This window comes from Sus scrofa, chromosome 2, assembly GCF_054392235.1.
Source record: "Sus scrofa isolate SSC_HxYL_T2T_F1_AM1 chromosome 2, Sscrofa_HxYL_maternal_Yorkshire_Landrace_v2.0, whole genome shotgun sequence".
Classification (NCBI taxonomy): Eukaryota; Metazoa; Chordata; class Mammalia; order Artiodactyla; family Suidae; genus Sus; species Sus scrofa.
In genome coordinates this window covers 96050582-96077414 of record NC_139384.1, presented here as the reverse complement: position 1 = coordinate 96077414, position 26833 = coordinate 96050582, and the positions used below count along the sequence as shown (strand labels likewise).

Genomic DNA, 26833 nt, shown 5'->3' with positions numbered 1-26833 from the left:
ATGTACATCTGTACAGTTCTTTATACCATATAGGGTGTCGTTGTGTCCCTTCTACTCATCGTCATCCTTCCTCTCCTTCATCTGATGGTTGAGCAACTTATGGTGAAGTGATTTACTCAGAGTCCAGTGGCTAATGTGTGAGATGAGGGCTGTTATTCCAGGTGCTTCTAGGACTCTTCAACCAGGCTTTCTGTTTATTCTTGTAATACCATGCTTGGTAGTACTGGCAAAATGGTAAGAGCCCAAACTGAAGCTCCCTATTCCATAAACATATGGCAGGGAAACAGAAATAAGTTTCTTCCTATTCCAGTATGTGCCTTTATTTCCTTACTCTGTTGTTTCTTCTCTGTGGTCTGGGAAGATGCCCCAGCATCCGTTAAACAATAACTGCTCTGCTATCCTTCTCATTGTTCATCCTAAGATCCCTAAGGGGACAAAGAGCAGTTACTTTGCCTTCAAGTTGCAAAACCCTGCGATGAAGAGTGTAGGCCTGGAAAGATTTAAGATTGTCTGGGTTAGAATCTCTGCTCCACTTATTAGCTTTACGACCAGGAAAGGATTTTTGTCTGTTCGGTGCCTAGTTTCCTTATATGTAAAAGAGAGGTAATAACCTCTACTTCTTGGAGCTGCTGAACTTATCACATGACACATCCGTGTTATTATATATGTTGTTATCTATGTTCTTATCTATATCCATAACTAGATCAGACAATCCCTGGTACATAGTAAAATGGTATCATTACCATTTTCTTCTAGTTATTAAGAATTATAATATCAGTGTGGAATCGAATTTACAAGCATAAGGTGCTTCAAATTCTGCTACTTCAGGGACCCTCCTAAAGATGAATTATTCATTATTGGATAAATGGAGTGTGGTACTAGCATAAGGAAAGATACATAGATCAAAGGAATAGAATTTAGAGTCTAGAAAACCATATGTGTATGGTAGACTGGCTTTCAGCAAGAGTGTCTAGACCATTTATTGGAGAAAGAATAGTCTCTGTAAGAAATGGTGATAGAATTGCTCTTCCCTGAAGCCCATTTTGAATGTCCACCCACCCTCACCCCACTCCTGTACTCATCTCAATTACTAAGAGGACATGAGGCGGGCAGGGATGTGCCAACCTAAGACTGGAGTGCACAACTTTTAGGGCTACTTCTGATCTTTTAGGTAGCTTCATGCAATTGGTAATTTGTTTCTCGGTTCTTTATTTTAAAAATTATACAGTGAGAGACAAACATCATATGACAGCACTTATATGTAGAATCTCAAAAAAGGATACAAACGAACTTTTTTGCAGAACAGAAACAGAAAGACTTTGAAAAACTTATGGTTACCAAAGGGGACAGGTGGCGGCGGGGGGGAGCTGGGGAGCTGGGATAGAAATGTTTTAAAATTAAGTTGTGATGATGGTTGTACAACTATAAATATAATAAAATTCACTGAATTATAAAGATAAATGATGATGGAAAACTGGACATCACTGTGCAAAAAAATGACACTGAGCTCCAACCTAATACCATACACAAAAATTAGCTCAAAAGGGATCATAGACCTAAATATAAAAGCTGAAGCTATAGAATACTTAGAAAAAAAAAAAAAAAACCAAAAACAAAATACAGAAGTAAATCCTCATGGTCTTGGTTTGGGCAATGAATTCCTTTTTTTATTTTTTAATTTTATGGCCAAACCCTTGGCATATGGAAGTTCCCAGGCCAGGGATTGACCTACACTGCAGCTGTGGCGACACTGGATCCTTCGCCTCATGTCTCTGGGCCAGGGATTGAAGCTATGTCTCCACAGGGACCCAAGACGCTATAGTCGGATTCTTAACCCACTCTGCCACAGCGGGAACTCCTGGGTAATGAATTCTTACATATGATCTCGAAAGCACAAGAAAATAACAAAAGATAAATTGAACTTCATTAAGTCAAAATTTATCTGCAGAGAAGGATATTATCAAGAGAATAAAAAGACAAACCATAGAAGGGGTGAAAATATTTGTGAATCATATATCTGCTAAGGGTTTATTATCCAGAACATATAAAGAACTCATACAACTCTGCACAAAAAGGCAAACCACCCAAATAAAAAATGGCCAAAAGACTTGAATAGACATTTCTCCGAAGAAGATATACAAATTGCTAACAAGCACAGGGAAAGATGCTCATCATTATTAATCACCAAGGGAATGCAAATCAAACCCACAATGAGATACTACTTCATACCTTCTAGGATGGCTATAACCAAAAAATCCCCAAAAAACAGAAAAAAAATTCTGGAAAAATTGTTGATAGAAATATAAATGGTGTAGCCACTGTGGGAAAATGTTTGGCAGGTCCTCAAAAAGCTAAACATAGAATTACAATACAACCAAGCAATTCTACCCTTAGGTAGAACAGAACCCAAGAGAACAGAAAACAAGGGTTCAATTAAAAAGGTGTATACAGGAGTTCCCGTCATGGCGCAGTGGTTAACGAATCCGACTAGGAACCACAAGGTTGCAGGTTCCATCCCTGTCCTAGCTCAGTGGGCCGAGGATCCAATGTTGCCGTGAGCTGTGGTGTAGGTTGCAGACGCGGCTTGGATCTGGCCTTGCTGTGGCTCTGGCGTAGGCCGGGGGCTACACCTCTGATTCGACCCCTGGCCTGGGAACCTCCATATGCCGTGGGAGCGGCTCAAGAAAAGGCAAAAAGACCAAAAAAAAAAAAAAAAAAAAAAAGGTGTATAGAGAGACAAATGTTTGTAGTAGTACTATTCACTATAGCTAAAAGGGAGCAGCGACCCAAATGTCCATAATAAATGTTGTAGATTCATACAAAGGAATGTTATTCAGGCACAAATTTGCTGAATAAAAGAAGCCAGACACACAAAGCCACATGCTGTCTGATTCCAATGATATGAACCTTCCACAACTGGCAAGTTCAGAGACAGAAAGTAGATTAGTGATGGCCAGGAGTGGGCAGCAGGGCCTGAAAAGATGCCCCAGGGGCACTGGGAAATGACTGCCTCCTGGATGTGGGGTTACTTCTGGAATGGTGAAAATGGTCTGGAGCTTGACAGTAGTGATGGCTGCACAAGATTCTGGATATACTAAAAGCCACTGAATCATACATTTTAAAAGGTTAGAATGTTAAATTTTGTGCTGTGTATATTTTATCACAAAATATAGCAGTAAATAAATAAAACCACTGGCTGGCTCTACTTGGTAGAGCTCATCGTGGCTCAGTGGGTTAAGAACCCGACACAGCGTCTGTGAAGATTCAGGTTTGATCCCTGGCCCTGCTCAGTGGGTTAAGTTAGGATCTGGGATTGCAGCAAACTGCAATATAGGTCGCAGAGGTGGCTTGGATCCGGTGTTGCTGTGGCTGTGGTGTAGGCCGGCAGCTGCAGCTCTGATTCAACCCCTGGCCTGGGAACTTCCATAGACAGCAGGTGCAGCTTTCATAAAAAGGAAAAAAAAAAAAAAAAAAAAAAAAAAGCAGACGGCACTTGTTTTCAGCACACAGTGGGCAAGAAGGGAGAGAGCCACACGAGGGCGGAGGCAAGGAGGACGATGTACCAGGTTGCCCTGGCTGAGATACTCCACTGTCCAACACTCCTGACTTGCATGGTGCTGCTTTTAAATTGTGACTTCCAAAAATTCACAGAACCAAGGAGACGCATATTCAGAAGTCAGTATAAATATGCGTGATGTTCAGACTATTTGATATTTTAGACTACTCGAATCATGACCTTCATTCGTTTATGCTGACATTTGAGTTGAGTACATTTAGAAAATAGCCTTCAAGCAAAAGACAAAACTGTGAAAAGATTTCTGTTACTTCTAAAGGATAAAGCTGGAGTTCCCATCGTGATGCAGTGGAAACGAATCTGACTAAGAACCATGAGGTCGTGGGTTCGATCCCTGGCCTCGCTCAGTGGGTTAAGGATCCAGCAATGCTGTGAGCTGTGGTGTAGGTCGAAGATGCAGCTTGGATCCCGTGTGGCTGTGGCTGTGGCTGTGGTGTGGGCCAGCAGCTACAGCTCCGACTAGACAGACCCCTAGCCTGGGAACATCCATATGCCATGGGTGTGGCCCTAAAAGGACAAAAATAAATAAATAAATAAATAAATAAATAAATAAATAATAAAGCATAAAGTTCAGAGGTCATAGGCTACTCAGCCTAATTTAATTTGCACGGTGGGACCACACAATCTGTTACTTCCCGTTACCTTTGTAACTGGCACATGGTCAGCCAGTGGGGAGTAGCTTCCACAGTTTCCCCCCCTTTTTTCTATGGCCCTTCCAGAGTTGTCTCTCTCCAAGTTCAATCTGACTTGGTCATCAGTAGTCTAAAGAAACTGTCCTCAACTCTTATGAGGCCAAGGTTGTGTAGTGGTCTTTTTTTTTTTTTTTTTTTTTGGTCTTTTTGCCTTTTCTAGAGCCGCTCCTGCAACATATAGAGGTTCCCAGGCTAGGGGTCTAATTGGAGCTGTAGCTGCCCACCTACGCCAGAGCCACAGCAATGCGGGATCCAAGCCTCGTCTGCAACCTACACCACAGCTCACAGCAGTGCCAGATCCTTGACCTCACGAGCAAGGCCAGGGATCGAACCCGCAACCTCATGGTTCCTAGTTAGGTTCATTAACCACTGAGCCACGATGGGAACTCCTGCCTAGCAGTCTTGCAGGGTGTCCTGGGTCCCACAGGTGAGCCGGGTTCTCCATCAGACTCCAGACATCCAGAAGGCAGGGACCCTTAACGGCTCGCTCCCCTTGCTGGAACCCCAGCCTCAAGCCCAGTGCCATGGACACAGAGTAGGTAACTCAAGTATTTGGCTACATGAACAAATGGCGCCTTAGAGATAATGACAGCACACAATAAACAAGTCTAGGAGAAGATGCACATATTGCAACACAGCACACTGAGTAGCTTCTTTCTTTCTCTCTCTCTCCCTCTCTCCTTCCCTCCCTCCCTCTTCCTCTCTCTTTCTCTCTCCCCCTGCCATTTTCATGGGTGATTGAATATCTGGAAAAAAAGCCAACCAGAAACAAGTGCTGTCTCAAGCATGTCAGTGGCAGAACAGAAAGATCCTGTCACAGATGAAAACCTCAGAACTTAGTACATGTACCTTGGAAGTCATGTGTGAGGATTATTTATATACTTATTTCTTTGTGTCCCCATTTCCCACTTCCATTCTCTACCTCATCCCAATATACAACTGTTTTAATGAGCTAATACAAATCCGTCTGTTTATGCTAGTTTTTAAAAACTATATTGCTGGGTGAGCACCTGGTTTTGCTTCTGGTGTTTCGATTGATGGTGATGGATTATACTTTCTTACTCTGTGTAAAGGACGGATGTGGAACGCCCATGAGGCCTTGATGGGAAAAACAGTATTAACTGAAAATGTGAATGCTTTGTTTGAAATCTCTGAGGGCGGGAAGGAGGGTATAAATAAAATCAGTTAGTCAAGATATCCAGGCTTAGTTGAAGAGGAAAGGTGTCTAATAAATCAGATAACAGCATCATGTCTTATCACATGTGCTGTTTATATTGACATTTTGTACCAAAAAATAAATCTGGCTCAAGGTATTTGCCCCATTGTTCTCTGACCAGTCTGAAACTACCGAAGGACTTTCACAGGCTGAGTTAATCACTTCATTTTTTAAAGGAAAGGAATCAAATTACACTAAGGAAAACTAAAAAACAAGACAAACTTTAGGCAGTTTTTATAATATTCAGTTCCCTCTTAAATGATAGCCTGTCTGTTATCCTTTGGTTAGATGTTTGATGGATAAACAGAATGTATTTCGATGTTTAGATATTTTAAAATGAATTATTTGAGGATTTAGCCTTATTTGAATTTGCATGGTTTAAGATACATAATTGGAGACACATGTTCTTGAGGCCCCACACTTACTTGATCATGAGGCTTTGGCCGTCAATAGCTTCACCATCCCCTATGTCGTACTTGCTTGTCAAGGAAAGGGAAATTTCAGTCTTGGAGAGTTGATTCAGTGTGTTTACCCTGTCAGGATCATTGGGGTCAACAGCTCCTTCCCCTGTAGAAGAAAACTGTTATTTTTCCAATTCACTGACTGTGAAGACAGCATTAACAATGCAAGGAAAAGATTCTGCAATCCCACTCCTGGACATCTGACAAAACTTTCATTGACAAAGATACATACACCCCTATGTTAATTTCAGCACTATTTACAATAGCCAAGACATGGAAACAAGTCATTTATCCATCAACAGGTTGATGGATCAAGAAGATGTGGTACATCTATACAATGGAATACTATTCAACCATAAAAAGGGACAAAATAATACCATGTACAACAACATGGATGGAATTAGAAATTCTTATATTAAGTGAAATAAATCAGAAAGACAAATACCATGTGATATCACTTACATCTGGAATCATGTACATATGTGATCTATCTACAAAGCAGAAACAGATCACAGATATGGAGGGCAGACTTATGTTTATCAGTGGAAAGGGGGATGGATGGGGAGTTTGGGGATAGACAGATACATATAGAACAGATAGGTGATGGGGCCCTGCTGTACAGCACAGGGAACTGTGTTTGGTCTCTTGGGTTAGAACATGATAGAAAATGAAAAAAAAAAAAAGAATGTTGTGTATGGGTGGCTGGGTCACTTTGCTGTCACTTTGCAGAAATTGAAGGAACACTGTAAATCAACTATATGTTAATAAAAATTTTTTTCTTTAAAAGAAAAAGGTTCTGTAGGAAACATGGGCTTGGTAGCTGAACAGGAGATCACGGTCTTCAGAAGAAACCACATTCCAATATACTTAAGGTGGCTTAAAAAAAATCTTTGAATTAAACATTAAAATAGCATGAGACAAAGATATTCAAATTTTCAAAAACATCACTAGAAGGGAGAATTGTTAATAAATGACATTATTGGAGAATTCAGTAAGGAACATCTAATACATTTTTTTCTTTTCTTTCTTTATGATTGACAAGTCCTTTTCGGGGTACCTGGAGTTTTAAGAATAGCAAACTCTTTTACAATGTAGGGCACTAAAAATTATAGAATCCTTCAGGTAGAAAGGACTGAGTGTAGCTACTATCCTTTAAATAAACTTAAGTACTGGAGTTCTTGTCATGGCGCAATGGTTAACAAATCCGACTAGGAACCAGGAGGTTTTGGGTTTGATCTCTGGCCTTGCTCAGTGGGTTGAGGATCTGGCATTGCCATGAGATGTGGTGTAGGTCACAGACGTGGCTCGGATCCCATGTTGCTGTGGCTCTGGTGTAGGCCGGTGACTACAGCTCCGATTAGACCCCTAGCCTGGGAACCTCCATATGCCGCAGGAGCAGCCCTAGAAAAGACAAAAAGACAAAATAAATAAATAAACTTAAATATTAAATTAAAAATTAAATCACACCTAAATTAAAATTAATTTGATCTAGGATAGGAAATCCAACCGACCAACCAACCAAATACAAACCAACAACAATATGTAGAAGGAAGATACTCTTACCAAGAAAAGATTCCACATTAGGCACCTCTCCAAGCAATTCTAATAGTTCATTCAGTAAGTCAGTTTTTTCTGGTGCAATTGCATCCTGGTGTTCCAACAGGAGCTTTATATAGAAAACACACACACAAAGACAAAAGTAAATTCTCAACAGCTACCATATTTACATAGTTTCCGTCCACATTTTTCATAATAACTTCCTTCTGATATTGTTTGACTCTTAAATACCAGCCTGACATTAAGATTAGAGACCAAAGAGAGACACAGCTTTTATGTTGTCTTAGAAGGAAGTGCCTGCCCTTCACCAATAAATTATAGTTTGAAAGGCACTCATAAGCCCTCTTTCAGCAAGATTAGCCAAGAGGTAGCCTTTTGCCCTGAGCTCCTTCCACTTTTACAGAGAAAGTGAAAGTTGAGGGATCAATTAGGAGTTTGGGATTAACATATGCACATGACTACCTATAAAACAGATAACCCACAAGGACCTACTATATAGCACATGGAACTATATTCAATATTTTGTAATAACATACATGGGAAAAGAAGCTGAAAGAGAATGTGTGTGTGTTTGTATAACTGAATCAATTTGCTGTACACCTGAAACTAACACAACATTGTAAATCGACTGTACTTCAATTAAAAGAAAAAGTCAAAATTGGGGGGAGTCTAAACCACTGCCTAAGTCTCTTGATTAATATGGTAGCAAATTGCAAAGGCGTTTCCATATCTCTTCAGAGAAAAATTAGGCAGTAATCAAACACTAGAGTTATTTATTTATTTTTTAAATCACCACTATTAGTTATTTTATTCTGTCTGGCATTGATGATCACTCATGGGCAGGGTTGTCAGAAATGCCCATATGATTCCCTGGCCTGAGACCTAGATGGAGCAGCTGGTTGTCCTTTTCAGAATTTCCATGAAAAAGGATTAATGGTAACACTGCTGGGGTGTTTGCCAGGTTTTAGAGGAAACAGCTCTGAGCAGCAGTACTGGAGGACAACACATCTGCCTTTCTTTTCATTTGAAGTAAATTAATACAATGTTTCCAAAGTATGGGGCTGGTACTCCTGGGGATAGGAAATATAATTTTAGTTGTTTTGAGTAACTATCTTACAAAATGCTGAATCATATGATAAAACCAGTCTTTTCCATTACATTCTTTTTTTTTTTTTAAACGTTTGCACCTGTGGCATATGGAAATTCCCAGGCCAGGGATTGTATCTGAGTTGCACCCGTAGCAATGCCGGACCCTTATCCCACTGCACCAGCAGAGGGACTGAACTTGCACCTCTGCAGCAACCCACTGAGTCACCTGGTTCTTAACCCATTGAGCCATAGTAGGAACTCCTGTTTTCAATTTTCTGGAGTCCATACCCAGGAGTAGAATTGCTGCATCACCTGGTAACTCTTACGTTTTAGGGACATTTAGGAATTGCCAAATTGATTTCCAAAGAGGCTGTACCATTTTATATTTCCACCAGCAGCGCATAAGAGTTTCAATTTTTCTACATCCTTGCCAACATTGATTTTTTTATTCTAGCCATCCTAGTGGGCGTGAAGTTGTTATCTCATTGTTGTTTTGATTTACTGTCCCTGATGACTAGTGATGTCTGATTTACTCTGCTTGGCATAACATCATCAAGGTTCATCCATGTTGCAGCTTGAGTCAAAATTTCCTGCCTGTTTAAGGCTGAATAATATTCCCTGGTAGGAGCACTACATTTTGTCTATCCATTCGTCTGCTGATGGACACTCAGTTGCTTCCACCTTTTGGCTACTGTACAATGCTGCAGTGAGCATGAGGGTACAAATGTCTAACTCTGCTTTTTCTTTTCCTCTCTCTCTCTCTCTCTTTTTTTTTTGGTCTTTTTAGGGCCATACCCACAGGATACAGAAATTCCCAGGCTAGGGGTCAAATTGGAGCTGTAGCTGCTGGCTTACATCACAGCCACAGCAATGCAGGATCTGAGCTGAGTTTGCGACCTACACCACAGCTCATGGCAATGCCGGATCCTTAACCCACTGAGCGAGGCCAAGGATTGAACCTGCGTCCTCATGGATGCTAGTCAGATTTGTTTCCCCTGAAGCATGATGGGAACTCCAATTCTGCTTTTGAGTATAAACACAGATTCAGATGTTTTGAATTTTTTTGTGAAACTATCATATTTTTTCCATAGCAGCTATACCAGTTAACATATCCACTAATAATAATATAAGAGCCTTCTGATTTCTCTATATCTTTGCCAGAACTTATTTTCTGGTTTTTCTTTTAATAGTAGTCACCATAAGGTGTGTGAGGTAGTATCACATGGTGTTTTTTTTTTTCCCCTAAATTAAATGGTAGATTTATTGGCTGACTCTGTTATACATTAAGGGAAAACTGTGGTCGGTTTTGACATGGATTTCCCTAGCCATTAGTGATGCTGAGCATCTTGTCATATACTTGTCAGCATTTCTGTACCTTCTTTGAAGAAACGCCTATGTGAGTAACCAGCTCATTTTAAAATTGTTTTTTTTCGTTGTTGTTGAGTTGTTGGGAGTTCTTTACATATTTTGGATATTAACCTCTCATCAGAAATGCGATTTGCAAATATTTCTCCCATTCTGTAGCTTGCCATTTCGCTATGTTGATTATGTCCTTTGATGTACAGTTGCTCATTTTATTTGTTTTGTCTTTTTTTTGTCTTTTTCTACGGCTGCACCCGCGGCATAGGAGGTTCCCAGGCTAGGGGTCTAATCGGAGCTGTAGCCGCTGGCCCACGCCAGAGACACAGCAACGCCAGATCCGAGCCATGTCTGTTGACCTATACCACAGCTCACAGCAATGCTGGATCCTTAACCCACTGAGCAAGGCTAGGGATCGAACCCACAACCTCATGGTTCCTAGTCAGATTCATTAACCACTGGGCCACGACGGGAACTCCCAGTTGCTCATTTAAAATCAGATTACTTATCATTGAGTTGTAGATTTTACTTAAATATTCTGGATACAAGTCCTTTAGCAGATATATTATTTGTGATTATTTTCTCTCATTACCTTGGTTGTCTTTTGAATTTCTTTTTCTTTTTTTTTTTTTTTTTGGCTGCACCTGTGGCATATGTAAGTTCCCAGGCTAGGGTTCGAATTCGAGCTGTAGCTGCCGGCCACCACCACAGCCATAGCAAGGCCAGATTCAAGCTACGTCTGCAAACTACACTACAGCTCACAGTAATGCTGGATCCTTAACCCACTGAGCGAGACCAGGGATCAAACCTGCATCCTCGTGGATATAGCTGGGTTCATTTCTGCTGAGCCACATCAGGAACTCCTTCAATTTCTTTCTTTCTTTTCTTTTTTTTTTTTGGTCTTTTTGCCATTTTTTTGGGCCACTCCCGAGGCATATGGAGGTTCCCAGGCTAGGGGTCGAATCAGAGCTGTAGCTTCTGGCCTATGCCAGAGCCACAGGAAAGCGGGATCTGAGCCGGGTCTGCGACCTACACCACAGCTCATGGCAATGCTGGATCCTCAACCCACTGCGCAAGGCCAGGGATCAAACCTGAAACCTCATTGTTCCTAGTTAGATTCGTTAACCACTGAGCCATGATGGGAACTCCAACTCCTTCGATTTCTTGATGGCAATATTTATCACAAAAGTATTTAATTCTGATGAGGTCCAATTTATCTGTTTCTTTTGCTGCTTGCACATTTGGCACCATATCTAAGAAACTATTGCTTAATCTAAGGACGCAAATATTTACTCCTATGTTTTCTTCTAAGATTTTTTTTACAGTTTTAGCTCTTACATTTAGGTTTCTTTTTTTTTTTTTTGTCTTTTTGCTATTTCTTGGGCCGCTCCCGCGGCATATGGAGGTTCCCAGGCTAGGGGTCGAATCAGAGCTGTAGCCACCGGCCTACACCAGAGCCACAGCAATGCGGGATCCGAGCCGCGTCTGCGACCTAAACCACAGCTCACGGCAACGCCGGACCCTTAACCCACTGAGCAAGGGCAGGGACCGAATCCGCAACCTCATGGTTCCTAGTCGGACTCGTTAACCACTGCACCACGATGGGAACTCCTATTATATTTCTTCACTCTTAAAGTCTCTGTCTATTGCAAGGCATGCTAGTTTTTCCCACCATGGTTAGAGGTATTTTGTTTTAAAGCAAAGATTGTATATTATATATATGTGCGTATGTGTGTGGTTTTTTTGTTTCGGTTTTTGTTTTTGCTTTTTAAGGCGTGCTGTACCTGTGGCATATGGAGGTTCCCAGGCTAGGAGTCGAATCAGAGCTACGCTGCCAGCCTACATCACAGCCACAGCGATGTGGGATCTGAGTCACGTCTGTGACCTACATCACAGCTCTGGGCAACACCGGGTCCTTAACCCACTGAGCAAGGCCAGGGATCGAACCTGCAACCTCACAGTTACGAGTTGGATTTGTTTCCACTGCACCACAACAGGAACTCTTTTGTTTTTAAAGGGAAGTTGATTTAAAGAAAGACATTATATACCTAATAGAGATGCTATTTGGCTGCTATCCCTGGAATGGCTTATATAGGCAGCCAGCTTCTACTCTTTATTCTGATAATTACAGAACATGAAAATTTCCTGAAAATGTCTCCTTAAAGAGCTCATGTGGCCACACGCTTGGTAAGTCATGCTCCTGCCGTGCCATGTCTGCCTGTGGACAGCTCCTCGCTTGAGACAGACAGTAAACAGGACAGTCTTTTCCTGTAATTCCACTTCTCCCACGTTATTACATCTGCTTCCAACATAACACATAAAGGAATTCCAAACTGGCTCATTTTTCCCAGGATTGGAATCTGTTTTCAATTCTTGTTAACAAAAGAAACAGATTATTTCTTTGGAAAGAATAAGGGTCCAAATTAATATAGTAACGCTGTCTGTCTGCTTTCCTTGGGAAAGAATCTCTCACTTTTCCTGCATGAGTTATTCCTCTCAGCACATGTGTGGTCAACATGTGGACATTTTCTTGAGATGGATAATTTACCATAAAAAAATAGATAAATGGGTCATTGCTCAAATCTGAGTAAGTCGACTTGTTCATCAGAAACATATATTTGTAACATTATTGGACATATCTGCTTGGTGATTTGGTCTGTTTATATAGACAGAAAACAAGTACAGCCTCTTTATTTAATCAACCCACTCACTCCCCCCTCAGCTGCCTATGTTTAGGGTCACTGAAAATACTGATGGCAATTTGCTTGTTGCAAATGTCAAGGAGGCTCCCTGCCCCAACTCTGAAGGAGGGAAATCAAAAGTAGAGCCAATCTTTCTGCTAAACTCATATTCAAGCTTTAGTTACTTAACCAAGCTTAATAATGAAGACTGGGGGCAAGGACAGAGCCTTTCAAAGATGTGCATTTGTTATGTTTGCCCCCATTTGTGTGGATAATCGGAAGGTGGGTGTATCCTTATCCAGGGCTTCTAGACCTTGCGTATCTGAGTCGCCTGGGATCTTGTTAGAATGCAGGTTCTGATTTCAGAGCTCTGGAGTAGATTTCTAACAAGTCCTCAGGACTTGGCTTGGGGTAGCCTGGTCTACAACTATTCTTGAAAAGGTTACATTTTAAGAATCTAGATGCTCGAGGAAATAAGCTCCAACTTGTCTTTAACAAAGAATCTCTCAATGCCAAGAAAACTGCCATACCCCCAAAATGCACCCAATACAGGCTAATGGTCGATGGTGCTGATGTTTGCACCTGGACCAGGGCGAGAGATGACGATGTAGCACAGACTGAAATCACCTGCTGCTAAGAAATGGGGCTTTCCAGAACAACAGAAGGGGAGGCTTAGCAGGCAGCTATTGTTGGGTGAGGTGTCTTCTTTTCACTCACCTGGAGCAGCCTGTTTATTCCCTCGCTATGTCCAAACACTAGAACAGAGGAATTACTTGCATTTTCCCAGAAACTTACTGGAAATGCAAAGAGAATTCCTGAAAGGGGGAGAAACAGACTGTGGGGGTGCAGGCGGTGTGGCCTTGGTGGGTGAGGAAAACCCCAGGCTGCTCTTGCTGGGCAGTGAACACACACTCACCATCTGACTGTAAAGGGAACACAGAAGAAGGAAACTTGGCTTGTCTGAGAGAAAGAGTTTTACCAACGCTTAAGAGTCAGGGAATAAACCTACCAGGTAAAAAGCATATTTCTTGGTAGATGCAAACTATTGCATTTGGAGTAGATAAGCAATGAGGTCCTGCTGCATAGCACAGGGAACTATATCCAATCGCTTGTGATGGAACATGATGGAGGATAATATGAGAAAAAGAATGTATATATATATGTGTGTATATATATGTATGTACATAAATGAAACTGGGTCACTTTGCTATACAGCAGAAATTGACAGAACACTGTAAATCACCTATAATAAAAAATTAAAAAATTGTTTTTCTTATATTAAAAAAAGGTGAACTTCTTATTTGGGAAAAGAAGGAGTTATTAATTTATAAGGGTCAGGGAATAAATAACAAAAGGTTTTTTTTTTTAGGATTAAGAATATGAAAAGAGGGAGTTCCCGTCATGGCTTAGTGGTTAACGAATCCAACTAGGAACCTTGAGGTTGCAGGTTCGATCCCTGGCCTTGCTCAGTGGGTTGAGGATCTGGCGTTGCCATGAGCTGTGGTGTAGGTCACAGATGTGGCTCGGATCCCGCGTTGCTGTGGCTCTGGCGTAGGGCGGCGGCTACAGCTCCGCTGATTCGACCCCTAGCTTGGGAACCTCCATATGCCGCAGGAGCGGCCCTGGAAAAGGCAAAAAGACAAAAAAAAAAAAAAAAGAATATGAAAAGAGCACATGCTTGCAGCAACCCCTCCAGAAGCTACACATTTTCCAGGGCAGCCATCTGAGCCCCGGGCCCTGCTGAGACCCTGGCCAACCGCACTTACCGAATGTGTACTAATGATCTCTTCAATTGAAATGTAAATGACTGGTTTGCTGACGGTCACCACATCGGTGTATTTATCCATATTAAACTTTTCTTCGGGTTCAGGGACATTGCATGCTTCTTTGAAATATTTCCTAAAGGGGGAAAAATCAAGTCTTAAGACGGAGTCAAACTGATAAGTTAAACAGCTGTATTACAATAGTGAGGAAGCTCTGTCTCTCTCTCTCTGTGTCCCCCACACCTAAGGCTGCCAGTGCTTTCCCCAAACCGTTCTTCTCTCCTTCCTCGCTTAATAAACACTTTATTCCTCGACAAACAAACAAATAACGACCCCCCCACAAAAAAAACCAAAAAAAAAAAAGAGAGAGAGAGAGTGAATAAATCTTTAAGGATGGCTAGTGCTTTGTTTTCTACCCCACATCTTGGGGGACTTATTCCAGCATCCTCCAGGCTGGTTCCTGACTGCGGAAGCCAAGTCCCTGTTTCCGGATGTTGGACGCAGCTCCTCAGCCAGGAACAGACAGAGCAGGAAGGGCCTCAGATCCCATGACTGACTCAATGGGATAAAATTATGGGCAGGTCGTTAAAAAAAATGTGACTTGAGGAGTTCCCATCGTGGCTCAGTGGTTAATGAACCCGACTAGTAACCATGAGATTGTGGGTTCGATCCCTGGCCTCGCTCAATGAGTTAAGGTTCTGGCGTTGCCATGAGCTGTGGTGTAGGTCGCAGACACGGCTTGGATCGTCTGTGACCCCTAGCCTGGGAACCTCCATACGCCACGAGTGCAGCCCTAAAAAGACAAAAGACCAAAATAAATAAATAAATAAATAAAAATGGTCCCTGAGGAGCTCCCATCGTGGCTCAGTGGAAATGGATCTGACTAGCATCCATGAGGAGACAGGTTCCATCCCTGGCCTTGTTCTGTGGGTTAAGGATCTGGCGTTGCCCTGGGCTGTGGTGTAGGCTGCAGATGCGGCTTAGATCCTGCATTGGTGTGGCTGTGGTGTAGGCTGATGGCTATAGCTCTGATTTGACTCCTATCCTGGGAAGCTCCATGTGCTGTGGATACAGCCCAAAAAAGAAAAAAGAGGTCCCTGAAATTTAAACAAAAACGTCAAGGCTGACATCTAAGAATCAAGTCTTTTTCAAAGAAAACAATCCTAAACGCAATTAATCAAATCTGCAACTTTAACTGGCACCAATTCCTGGGCCTTCCATACCCCTTCAGTGTTTCTGTTACCAATATGACAAACATTCCCACTTAAGCCTACTCTATAGTTGATCCAGACAACACTTGCTGGCTGGAAAGGCTGTTAAGACCAAACGCACAAATACATACAATGCCACCTTCCTCCAGTGCTCAGACTCTTAAAAGTCTGCTATTTTAAGCTACAGTAAATTTCACCAGAGAGATGAAGAAAAGCCAGGTGCTTTACAGTCATGGTTTGGGAGGGATCCCTTGCACAGATAGAACAGATATTTCACTCTCTAAGTCTGTAAACGTTTCATATGCCTGTAATTGTCCTCAGCATATCTCCTAAGGGCACCCAAGGCTTATGCCCAAGACCTCTGCCTTCCCACCCCAAGGTGGGCGGAGAGTAAATGGCAGGCAGCCATGTGCCCATGTGACAGACGGGTCTTACTGCACTTTTTGGGCTACAATTTTTCATGAGTTGCTGAGGAATGTAAAGGATAAATATGAGTGGAAGAGAAAAAAAAAAGAGGAATTTAAGAGAGGAAGGGAGGCTTTTGGTTTTGTTTCTTTTTAAAGGAAGAAGAATTGAAAACATCGGTGTTTGGTAGGAATCATCTGAGGGAGAAGGAAGTAAAAAGAGGTTCTAATAGCACATCAGGACTTTCAAGAAATGGATGTGACTTTTTTTAGTCAGTGAGAAGACCTCAAATGAGCAGCTTGAGAAAATCAAGACTTCCCACAGTAAGAGGATTTGGGAGAAATTTCTCACAAAAGGCTCCAAACTCCAAACAGAGATGAATGATCATGAGCTACCTTGGTCAGGAGATAAATCACTGGTGCAGAGGAAAACGGAGAAAAGGGGAAATTGATCATTTTCCAAGCGGGGCATGAAAGGAGCTACCCTGATGTCATACTTGGATGACTTCCTGACTGAAGGGCAGAAAAAGGACCAGGAACAAGGTGAAAGCGGTCCCTCCAAGAGTCTCACAGGATCATGTCTTCCTGCTACACTCCCCGCTCTCAGGTCCCCATGCAATGATTAGTGAGACAGCGTGGAAAGCTTGCAGCGTCAACAGACTTAAGTCTGACATGGGCATTTAAGAGATGCTCCAGATTAGCACGGAACATATTCACACACCATCCTCAACAAGCACAGAAGCGGGATTTTCCCAACCTTCCACAATCAAAGCCTCAGTTTCCTGCTATTGTTTGATGCAGATAAGGCAAGTTTTCCCTAAATGGACAAAACAAAACCCTCTCTGTAAGTTCAAAAAAAGCACAAGTCAGCTATTTTGATTTTTTTTTTTTTTTTTTGTCTTCTGTCTTTCTAGGGCCGCACCTGCAGCAAATGGAAGTTCCCAGGCTGGGGATCTAATCGGAGCTGATGCTGCCAGCCACACCACAGCCACAGCACCACAGTATCTGAGCCCTGTCTGCGACCTACACCACAGCTCATGGCAACGCCAGATCCTTAACTCACTGAGTGAGGCCAGGGATCGAACCCTCAACCTCATGGTTCCTAGTCGGATTCGTTTCCCCTGAGCCACAATGGGAACTGCTGTTTTGATTTTGTTAATTCTAAGTACTACAAGCCTATAGCATACGAAGAATAAATATTTCGTTTATTTTCTTCTTTTCCTTTTTTTTTTGGCCATGCCCACTATACAGAAGTTCCGGGGACAGGGGTCACACTTGCACCACAGGAGCAACCCAAGCCACAGCAGTGACAACACCGGGTCTTCAACCCTCTGAGCCACTGGGGAACTCCAATACATATTTCATTTTGTCAACAACAGAATCATCCCTATAGGGAGGACTCAATGTAGCGGGGAAACTGGGGCCATGTGTGGGATGGGGAACAGGAGACAGAAGTAACCTGGCCTGCTTGCTCCTCCCTCCACAGAAGAAGAAATGCATGCAGCCCACTGTCCCCCCAGGTTCCCCCCCCCCAATTCCTGCTCTGGGCACAAAACACACATTATTCTTTCCGCAAAGGCAATGACCGCTCTCACCTGAACTCCTGATATGTCTCTGACAAATAATTGTTCATAGATGCGAGATGCTCATTTTCTCCTTCAAAGAGCTTGTTGGAGGCTGCATGCTGAAGAACTTTGGCCACTGATCCCAAGTTTCTCCTCTGGTCGGAATTTATCTGCCCTCCCGCTGTCATGTCGATGATATCAAAGCCGTCTGGAGCTACGATGGCTGGGTTCATGTACCGATAGTACAGGAGGTTCCCAACAATCTGGAGTAATGCAGAAGAAAAGACTAATTTTGAGAGAGAAAAATCATGAGTTTAGAGGGTTTTTAATTTTTCAATTTTTATTTTCTTTGTCTTGTTAGGGCTGCACCCACGGCACATGGAGGTTCCCAAGGCCAGGGGTCAAGGCGGAGCTGTAGACACCAGCCTACACCACAGCCACAGTAATGAAGTATCTGAGCCGTGTCTGTGACCTACACCACAGCTCACGGCAATGCCGGATCCTTAACCTACTGAGCGAGGCCAGGGATCGAACCTGAGTCCTCATAGATGCCAGTCAGGTTCGTTAACCGCTGAGCCATGATGGGAACTCCAACAGTTTGGAGGGGTTTTTTTAAAGTTAATATCAATTGACATTTCCCAAGGAAGTGAATCGTTTTTTGATCTGAATTATAACAGAGTTAAGGTCGTGAACGTCATCACACGTTACTAACAGAGCTGACAAAATTCTTTTTGGTGAAAATAGGCTTTTGCCCCCAAATTCTTTAATATAAAGAATCTCAATAATGTGTAAGAGTTCCAAATGAACCACAGAATAAGCAGTAATTTGTTTTTTTTAGGGCCGCACATGCAGCATATGGAAGTTCCCAGGCGAGGGGTCGAATCGGAGCTGCATATGCAACCTATGTTGTGGCTCACGGCAATACCAAATCCTTAACCCACTGAGCTGGGCCAGGGATCGAACCCACATCCTCATGGATACTAGTTGGTTTCGTAACCCACTAAACCACAACAGGAACTCTGCAGTAATCTTGATCGCCATTAGACATAGAAGAGTTGCTATTTATTATAAATAGTCATATAAGGGGAAAATTTTGACAAAATGGTGTGTTGGTCATTTTGGCTCATACCCCCAAGAGAAGCTACAGTGAGAGGACCCTTGAAAATCTACCTTTAAGAGCTCATCCTCTGTTGCATCAGGAAATTTCTCATGGATCGAATTCTTCAGTACTTTGGCTATATACCTCAATCCATAACTACATGGAAAACAGATGACAAAAGAAAATAATGGAAAAAGGCTAAGTGAGGAAGAAACACAGAGCAGTTGTTCCAGTCCACTAAAGCCCAGCAGTTTTCCTAAAAATTCAACAGAAAATGAGATGGTAACAGAATCACAGGACTGCCAAGGAAGACGGCAACTGAGTACAGTTTTGTATGTCTCCTCTTCGGAGAACAGTTATGATGCAAAAATGCAAATGTTGGCAAACTTTTCAACCAGTAAACACAACATGAGGGCTACCTCCTGTCTTCACGACTGGGGTTTATCTCACAGAGTATTGCAGGAGCCCTCAGCCAAGAGTGTTAAAGTCACTGCATCTACAACTTACGGCAGTAGATCAAGCGAGGAAATGATGGAATTTAGGACTTTGTCGGTGACCCTTCTCAGGTTCTCAATGGAAGCCTCCAGTTTGTTTTTCACCTCGGGGTAGGTCAGAGCTTGTTCTGTGGTCACATCATAAGGCAGGTTGCTGAAAACACAACAAGGGCTTCTGATCACTGGGAGAATTAGTTCCACACATTTGTATCCTTACCAAGCTGGTTCTACGGTCAAGTTTTCTGCCATGTGAACCGGAGTTTGCCCAATGACCCCAGGGATAAAACATTGTTGGGGGGTGGGGAGGGGAACTCCACATGTCTTCATGGAACCCTCTGCCACCAGTGCAGCGGGGTGACTCTAGGCTCTCCATGTGGGCTTTTCCAGCAAAGTAACAGGCAGACCCAGGTAATGTGGACCCAGCTAACTTTCTCTCTCTCTTATTATAAAAAGCAGTATGGAATTCCCTTCATGGCTCAGCAGTTAGCAAACCTGACTAGGATCCATGAGGACGCAGGTTTGATCCCTGGCCTCGCTCAGTGGATTAAGGATCTAGGGTTGCCATGATCTGTGGTGTAGTTTGAAGACACAGCTCAGATCTAGCATGCTGTGACTGTAGTGTAGGCTGGCAGCTGCAGCTTCGATTCGACCCCTAGCCTGGGAACTTCCATATGCCATGGGTGTGGCCATAAAAAGCAAAAAAAAAAAAAAAAAAGGCAGTATGTTCTGGAGTTCCTGCTGTGGCACAGTGGGATGAGAATCTAACTGCAGCAGCTTGGGTTGCTACGGAGGTACGGGCTCCATCCTCAGCCCAGCACAGTGGGTTAAAGGATCAAGCATTGCCACAGCTGCAGTGCAGGTGGCAGCTGCGGCTCGGATTCAATTCCTAGAACTTACATGTGCCACAGGTATGGTCATAAAAAAATAAAAAGAAACATGTTCTTTATAGAAAAAAATTGCATAAAAGCAAACAAGAAAACAATACTGACCCAAAGACAATCACTTTTCATATTTACTGCTTAACTTTCTAGGTCCTTCTCTACACCTGTCTGTATAGGCCTCAGACATTCCTGGATATCAGAAAGTTCACGTATATACACGTCTATACAGATCCTATGTGTGTTTGTATATACATGCCTAATTCTTTTTCAATAGACAATGAGTTAATGGCAGGTCCCACTGTGGCGCAGCAGAAATGAACCCATGAGGACATGGGTTCAATCCCTGGCCTCGTTCAGTGGATTAGAGGTCCAGTGTTGCTGTGGCTATGGTGTAGACTGACAGCTGCTGTTCCAATTAGACCCCTAGCCTCCTAGCCTTGGAACTTCCACATGCTGCAGGTGCGGCCCTAAAAAGAAAAAAAAAAAAAAAAAGAAAGAAAGCAAAATGAGTTACTGTACCAAACATGAACATTTTTCTCAGGCCAACAAACTTATTTCTATGCCACTGTTCCAAACAGTTATTTACTCTTCCATTTTGTACTATACAAACATTTATTTAACAGATTCCCAAAACTAAATATTTTGACTTCCCCCATCTTTTTCTATTGCAAGCAGTGCTGCAATAACCACCCATGTAATTCTCTGTGCATATCTCAATTATTTCACAAGGCATCCTTTTGCAGGAAATAAAAAGCTGAGGTTACTTAGATGTACCCAGAGTAAGCCAATCCCATTGACGTGCTTATGCTCACACACCCACGTTACTTGGTGACTATAAAAAAGTACATATTATCATGGAGTTCCCATCGCGGCGCAGTGGTTAACAAATCCGACTAGGAACCATGAGGTTGTGGGTTCGATCCCTGGCCTTGCTCAGTGGGTTAAGGATCTGGCGTTGCTGTGAGCTGTGGTGTAGGTTGCAGACGAGGCTGTGGCCGTGGTGTAGGCTGGCGGCTACAGCTCCGATTAGACTCCTAGCTGGGGAACCTCCATATGCCACGGGTGCGGCCCTAGAAAAAGGCAAAAAGACCAAAAAAAGAAAAAAAAAAAAGTAGGTATTGTCAGGTGAAGAGAAAGCTTGTGTGCCATTTCTATGCCCAGGTTTAGAAACACATACACAAAAAAAGCCAAGGGAGAGAACTATAGAAGTTGTGGCTTTAAGAATCAATTGGTACTTTCCACTCCTGGGCATCTATCCAGAGAAAACCATGACATGAAAAGAGACATGTACTCTAATGTTCACTGCAGCACTATATGCAATAGCCAAGACATGGAAACAACATAAATGTCCATCGACAGAGGAGTGGATAAAGAAGATGTGGTACATACACACAATGGAATATTACTCAGCTGTTAAAAGGAAAGAAATAACGGCATTTCCAGCAAAATGGATGGACTTAGAAAGAAATTATTATGCTAAGTGAAGTCAGTCAGACCATGAGACACCAACATCAAATGCTATCACTTACATGTGAAATCTAAAAAAAGGACACAATTGGAGTTCCCATCATGGCTCAGTAGTTAACAAATCCTACTAAGAACCATGAGGTTGTGGGTTCGATCCCTGGCCTTGCTTAGTGGGTAAAGGGTCTGGCATTGCCATGAGCTGTGGTATAGGTCACAGACACGGCTCGGATCCCTCGTTGCTGTGGCTGTGGTATAGGCTGGAGGCTACAGCTCCAATTAGACCCCTAGCCTGAGAACCTCTATATGCCACAAGTGCAGGCCTAGAGAAGAAAATAAAAATAAATAAAAATAAATTTAAAAAGGACACAGTGAGCTTCTTTGCAGAACAGATACTGACTCACAGACTTTGAAAAACTTATGGTTTCCAAATGAGACAGGTTCAGGGGTGGGGGAATACACTGAGGGTTTGGGATGGAAATGCTGTAAAATTTGGTTGTGATGATTGTTGTCCACCTATAAATGTAATAAAATTCATTAAGTAATTTAAAAAAAAATCAACGGGTAGGAGAATTTGAAAATACCATGTATTCTCAAGAGGAGCAGGAGTCCCAGAATGTGGCCTGCACAATCCAAGGGAGGTCCTGACCTCTTGGATTGAAAATTGATTTATACTGTACATTTTGTTCGTTAACCGACTGGAAGGGTATGTAGAAATACACATGTTGAAATGATCATGATACACGCTTGAGCAGCAGCAGCGTCCTGGCTTCACTACCTGGCTTCTCCAGTCTGCGTTTCAAGCTGGTTGACCCAGGCCTTGTAGACCTCGACGGGGCTCGTGTTGATCATCAGGGACTTGTCATCAATGATCTCTTTCACCACCGGAGCCAGGAGCTGGCGCAGCGTGTTCTGCCCACGGGCACCTCTGTTGAAGCTGACGACCATCTTGATGACTGTGGGGTTCCCGGTAACTATATCCTGGACCTGGTCCACCTTTGATCTGAAAAAAGCCCAAACCGGACAAAATGGTTTGTCTCTATGGATAGAGGTTTTTAAGCAGAGTATATTCACTTTGGCAGCCAGGGACTTCATGGTAAAAGAGTGTGCAATTTAAAAGGCAACTATCGGGGGTTCTCATTGTGGCTCAGAGGTTAATGATCCTGACTCGTATCCATGAGGATGCAGGTTTGATCCCTGGCCTCGCTCAGTGGGTTATGGATCTGGCATTGCTGTGAGCTATGGTGTGGGTCACAGATGAGGCTTGGATCTGGCATGGCTGTGGCTGTGGCTGGTGGCTACGGCTCTAATTTGACCCCTAGCCTGGGAACTTTGTATGCTGTGGATGCAGCCCTAAAAAGATTAAAATAATAATAATAATGATAATAATGTGACACTGTACAAGCATCATGCTGCCTATCTCCTTCCTGGAGTTAGTCTTGAATTTCCTTTTTTTTTTTTTTTTTTTTTTTTTTTTGCTAGATAGTTTCACCCATATGTTCTGCATGTAAAACTCAAACTCAGGGTGTGGAAAATCTTAAGCTGTACCTTTTTCTTTGCACTCCCCTGTTTACTTGAACTGTGTAGCTCCCATTCATCCTGAGCATACACAGCCAGTAGATCAATCTTCTAGAAACTTAAAGTGGTCATGTCCCTGTGCCCCCCTCTCAAACACCGTACACAGCTTCCCAGAAAGTAAGGGGTCTCAGCACTCAGGCCAGTATTCAGCATCCTTCACGATCTGGCCCAACTGGTATTTCCAGCTTCATTTCCTGGTGGTCACTAATTAACTCAACTCTTGCCTAGACTCATCTGCTTTCTTGCCCCTTGACCCACGCTGTTTCGAATCACCATTGTGCCTTATTTCCCTTTTCCATTGCTTCTTATAAAAACTGTAGATATTCCTCAAGGTTTGGGGTCACTTTCTCCCTCTTGCATAAAACCTTTACCTATTGACCTAATTGGGATTTTTCTTTCTGTCCCTTTGATCTGTTACCCTAAGCATATCATTCATTGAGTAACCTACCTAGTTATACGGTGCAGCATGGATTTCTCATAAATCCTATCTCCTGTGCTGCCTTGAGGACACCCTGAAGGCAGATGTATGTGGTAACAGCTTCAGGGACCCAAAGGATTAGCATCACTTATAGGATCCAGAATTCAGGAAGGCGATTAAGATCCATCTAGTTAGCTAAGGGCATTCCTCATGTTTTTTTTTTCCCCCTCATTAATTATAGGTACCTATACTTTTTTTTTTTTTACATTAACTGAGTCAGAAAATAAATTAGCAAAAAAGTAGCTTAAGTTACAATAAGAAGCAGAGATCATTATCCTCATCTGTTTATGGCTTTATAATTCATGAAGTTTTAATTTAAGATAAATTTTCTCATTGACATTCGAAAAGCTTTGTATATTTGCAAAATCAAAAGTGAAGAATTTAGGAGTTCCCATTGTGGCTCTTTGGTAATGAACCTGACTATTATCCATGAGGACACAGGTTCGATCACTGGCCTTGCTCAGTGGGTTAAGGATCCGGTGTTGCTGTGAGCTGTGGTGTAGGTCAAAGACGAGGCTCAGATCTGGCGTTGCTGTGGCTGTGGTGCAGGCCAGCAGCTGCAGCTCTGATTCCACCCCTAGCCTGGGAACCTCCATATGCCTTGAGTGCGGCTCTAAAAAGACAAAAAAAAAAAAGTGAATTTCGCACCGGAAAAGGTAAAACTGATGGGGAAGGTTGTTCTTTCATCTTTTGGCCATTTCTTGGGCCACTTCTGCAGCATCTGGAGGTTCCCAGGCCAGGGGTCAAATTGGAGCTGTAGCCGCCGGCCTACACCACAGCCACAGCAACGCCAGATCCAAGCTGAGTCTGCAACCTACACCACAGCTCACGGCAATGCTGGATCCTTAACCCACTGAGCAAGGCCAGGGATCGAACCCACAATCCCATGGTTCCTGGTTGGATTCGTTAACCACTGAGCCACGACGGGAACTCCGAGAGAAGGCTGTTCTTGAATATAATTATGATGATGTAGAAATGTCTCCAAAAATTAGGGATATTTGAATATGTATAAGTAACTTAAAAGAATAATGTTTAAATTATTTTCGTAAATCCAAGATAGCTACCATTAACAAAAGGTATTGATATTTTTACATATACGCTTATATACATACTTTATTTCTTCTTCCAGAGCAGTTTTAAAAAGCTTGAGGAGTAGATACTCTTCTCGCTGATTGGAAGCATAGTTGTATAATGTGAAAATAACAGTATCCATAAACTTAGTTGACTTGTTCTGCGGCATCTGGAAAATCAGCTTAGCCAGGTATAAAGGATTGGTCTAAAGAAAAGAGGAAAGAAGAAACCCCCCAACAAAAATTATACATTAAAATATTATTAAAGCAAAGAAGAGCATCCAATTCCTCATTCCTTAAAGGTTGTTCTTCTAGACGTAAAAAGCATACAGAAGTGTATCTGGGAGTTCCCATTGTGGCATAGCGGAAACGAATCCGATGAGGAACCATGATTGTGGGTTTGATCCCTGGCCTCACTCAGCGGGTTAAGGATCTGGCATTGCCGTGAGCTGTGGTATAGGTCACAGATGCAGCTCGGATCCTGCATTGCTGTGGCTGTGGTGCAGGCCATCAGCTGTATCTCTGATTGGGTCCCTAGCCTGGGAACCTCCATATGCCGTGGGTGTGACCCTAAAAAGCAAAAAAAAAAAAAAAAAAAAAAAAAAAAAAAAAAAAAAGTGTATCCTGGCACATATTATTAAGACTTTAGAAGGTAGCAGCTAACAATAATACCATACCAGAGGAAGTTATATAGAAAGCTATGCTAGGATTTATTTTTTTGGCTATACCCACAGCATGCGCAAGTTCCTGGACCAGGGATTGAACCCATGCCACAGCAGGGACAACACCAGATCCTTAACCCACTGGGCCACCAGGGAACTCCAGAAAGTTATGGTAGGATTTAAGTTTTATATACTATGTCATGACATATTTAATAGAATATAATTGTAGTAAGTATGCTTTACACTGTTCACCTTTTGGAGCCACATAGGAATATTTATGGTAGAAACAGAGAAGGGGGGCTAACAGATCTAGTTTCCAAAGAAACTGGCAAGGGCCCAGCTATACAGACTGTTGTAGGAGGATTGATGAGTGAATGGAAGGAAACACATCCCATAATCTGAAACTAGAAAGAAAAAGATAAGGAAAACATGTGGAGACAGTGCCACGGACAAAGAGTGAGAAGGCAGGAAAGAGGTAGGGAGGCTAAGAGAAGGGTGAAAGTCAGGAGAGTTGATGGGGAAATGACAAGGGGAAAAAAAAGACAATTTACAAGAGTGACAAGAATTTTAAAACATTGACAAGGAGCCTTGAAAGCTCAGCTGAGGAGAGCGTTCAAGGCTTGGAGCACGAGTCCTCATGCTAACGTGGTTTTTCTCCAGGAGCTACACCAACCAGACGGAGGAAAAAAATAATACCAACCAGAAGAGAAAAAAAATAATACTTAGGTTTCAGAGAAATTTAAGAGTCCTTCTCTTCATCTTCCTTCCAAAGAAAAAAAAACCTTTTCCTTACGTGGAAACCAGTATTTAATATCCTCAAGCAGTTTGGCTTTAAGGGTTTTTTAAGAAAATCCAAATTCTAGTTTAGTTCACCACTTAGACTTCCTTTCAAGCTTGTAAAGATTGAAATTTTATGAAAAAGCAGCTCAAGACAACTTTTTTTCCTTAGAGTTCTGGGGTGATTCCTCTCCCAAAGCATATGGGATTATAAGGAAGGCTAATGACTCCAAAGCTGAAGAGGCCCACCCCTTATTCCTCTCAGATGACCTCAAAACTTTAAATGCATGCTTATACTGAAGAGACAAGCCCAGAGCAAAACCTGTACCACCTGACCTGCTGCTTTGGCTAAGAAATTCCAAAGGCCAGAATCCCTATCGCTGGTTTGTCTATAGTTTCCTCATTGGTCTTAGGAGAGAGAAGAAAAGGTGGAGAAACACACCTTATATTTTTTTTCTTTTTCTTTTTTTGGGGGGCTCTTTAGGGCTGTACCCTCAGCATATGGAGGTTCCCAGGCTAAGGGTCGAATTGGAGCTGGAGCTGCTGGCCTATATGCCAGAGCCATGGCAATGCCGGATCCTCAACCCAAAGAGCGAGGCCAGGGATCAAACCTGTGTCTTCATGGATACTAGTTATTCGTTTCTGCTGAGCCATGACAGGAACTCCATTATCTTATTTCTTGACACTCCACTCAGAACAACTAAATGGTAGTGTCCTGGTTGCATCAGTTATGAATTGTCCAGGGAATAAAACTTGGT

General features: G+C 42.5%; 1 protein-coding gene across 3 annotated transcripts in view; it reads right to left on the bottom strand.

Annotated features, from left to right (window-relative positions):
• IQGAP2 (IQ motif containing GTPase activating protein 2) overlaps positions 1-26833 on the bottom strand; it is a 338812-nt gene that overhangs the window by 21862 nt on the left and 290117 nt on the right. For all 3 annotated transcript variants that reach the window (XM_021084462.2, XM_085013875.1, XM_085013876.1), the window contains 8 exons: positions 24679-24842; positions 22289-22513; positions 19179-19319; positions 18743-18827; positions 17603-17835; positions 14396-14528; positions 7507-7609; positions 5908-6049 (listed from right to left, as the gene is read on the bottom strand). In XM_021084462.2, coding sequence (XP_020940121.2) covers positions 5908-6049; positions 7507-7609; positions 14396-14528; positions 17603-17835; positions 18743-18827; positions 19179-19319; positions 22289-22513; positions 24679-24842 — 1226 coding nt within the window. The remainder of the gene's footprint in view (positions 1-5907; positions 6050-7506; positions 7610-14395; positions 14529-17602; positions 17836-18742; positions 18828-19178; positions 19320-22288; positions 22514-24678; positions 24843-26833) is intronic.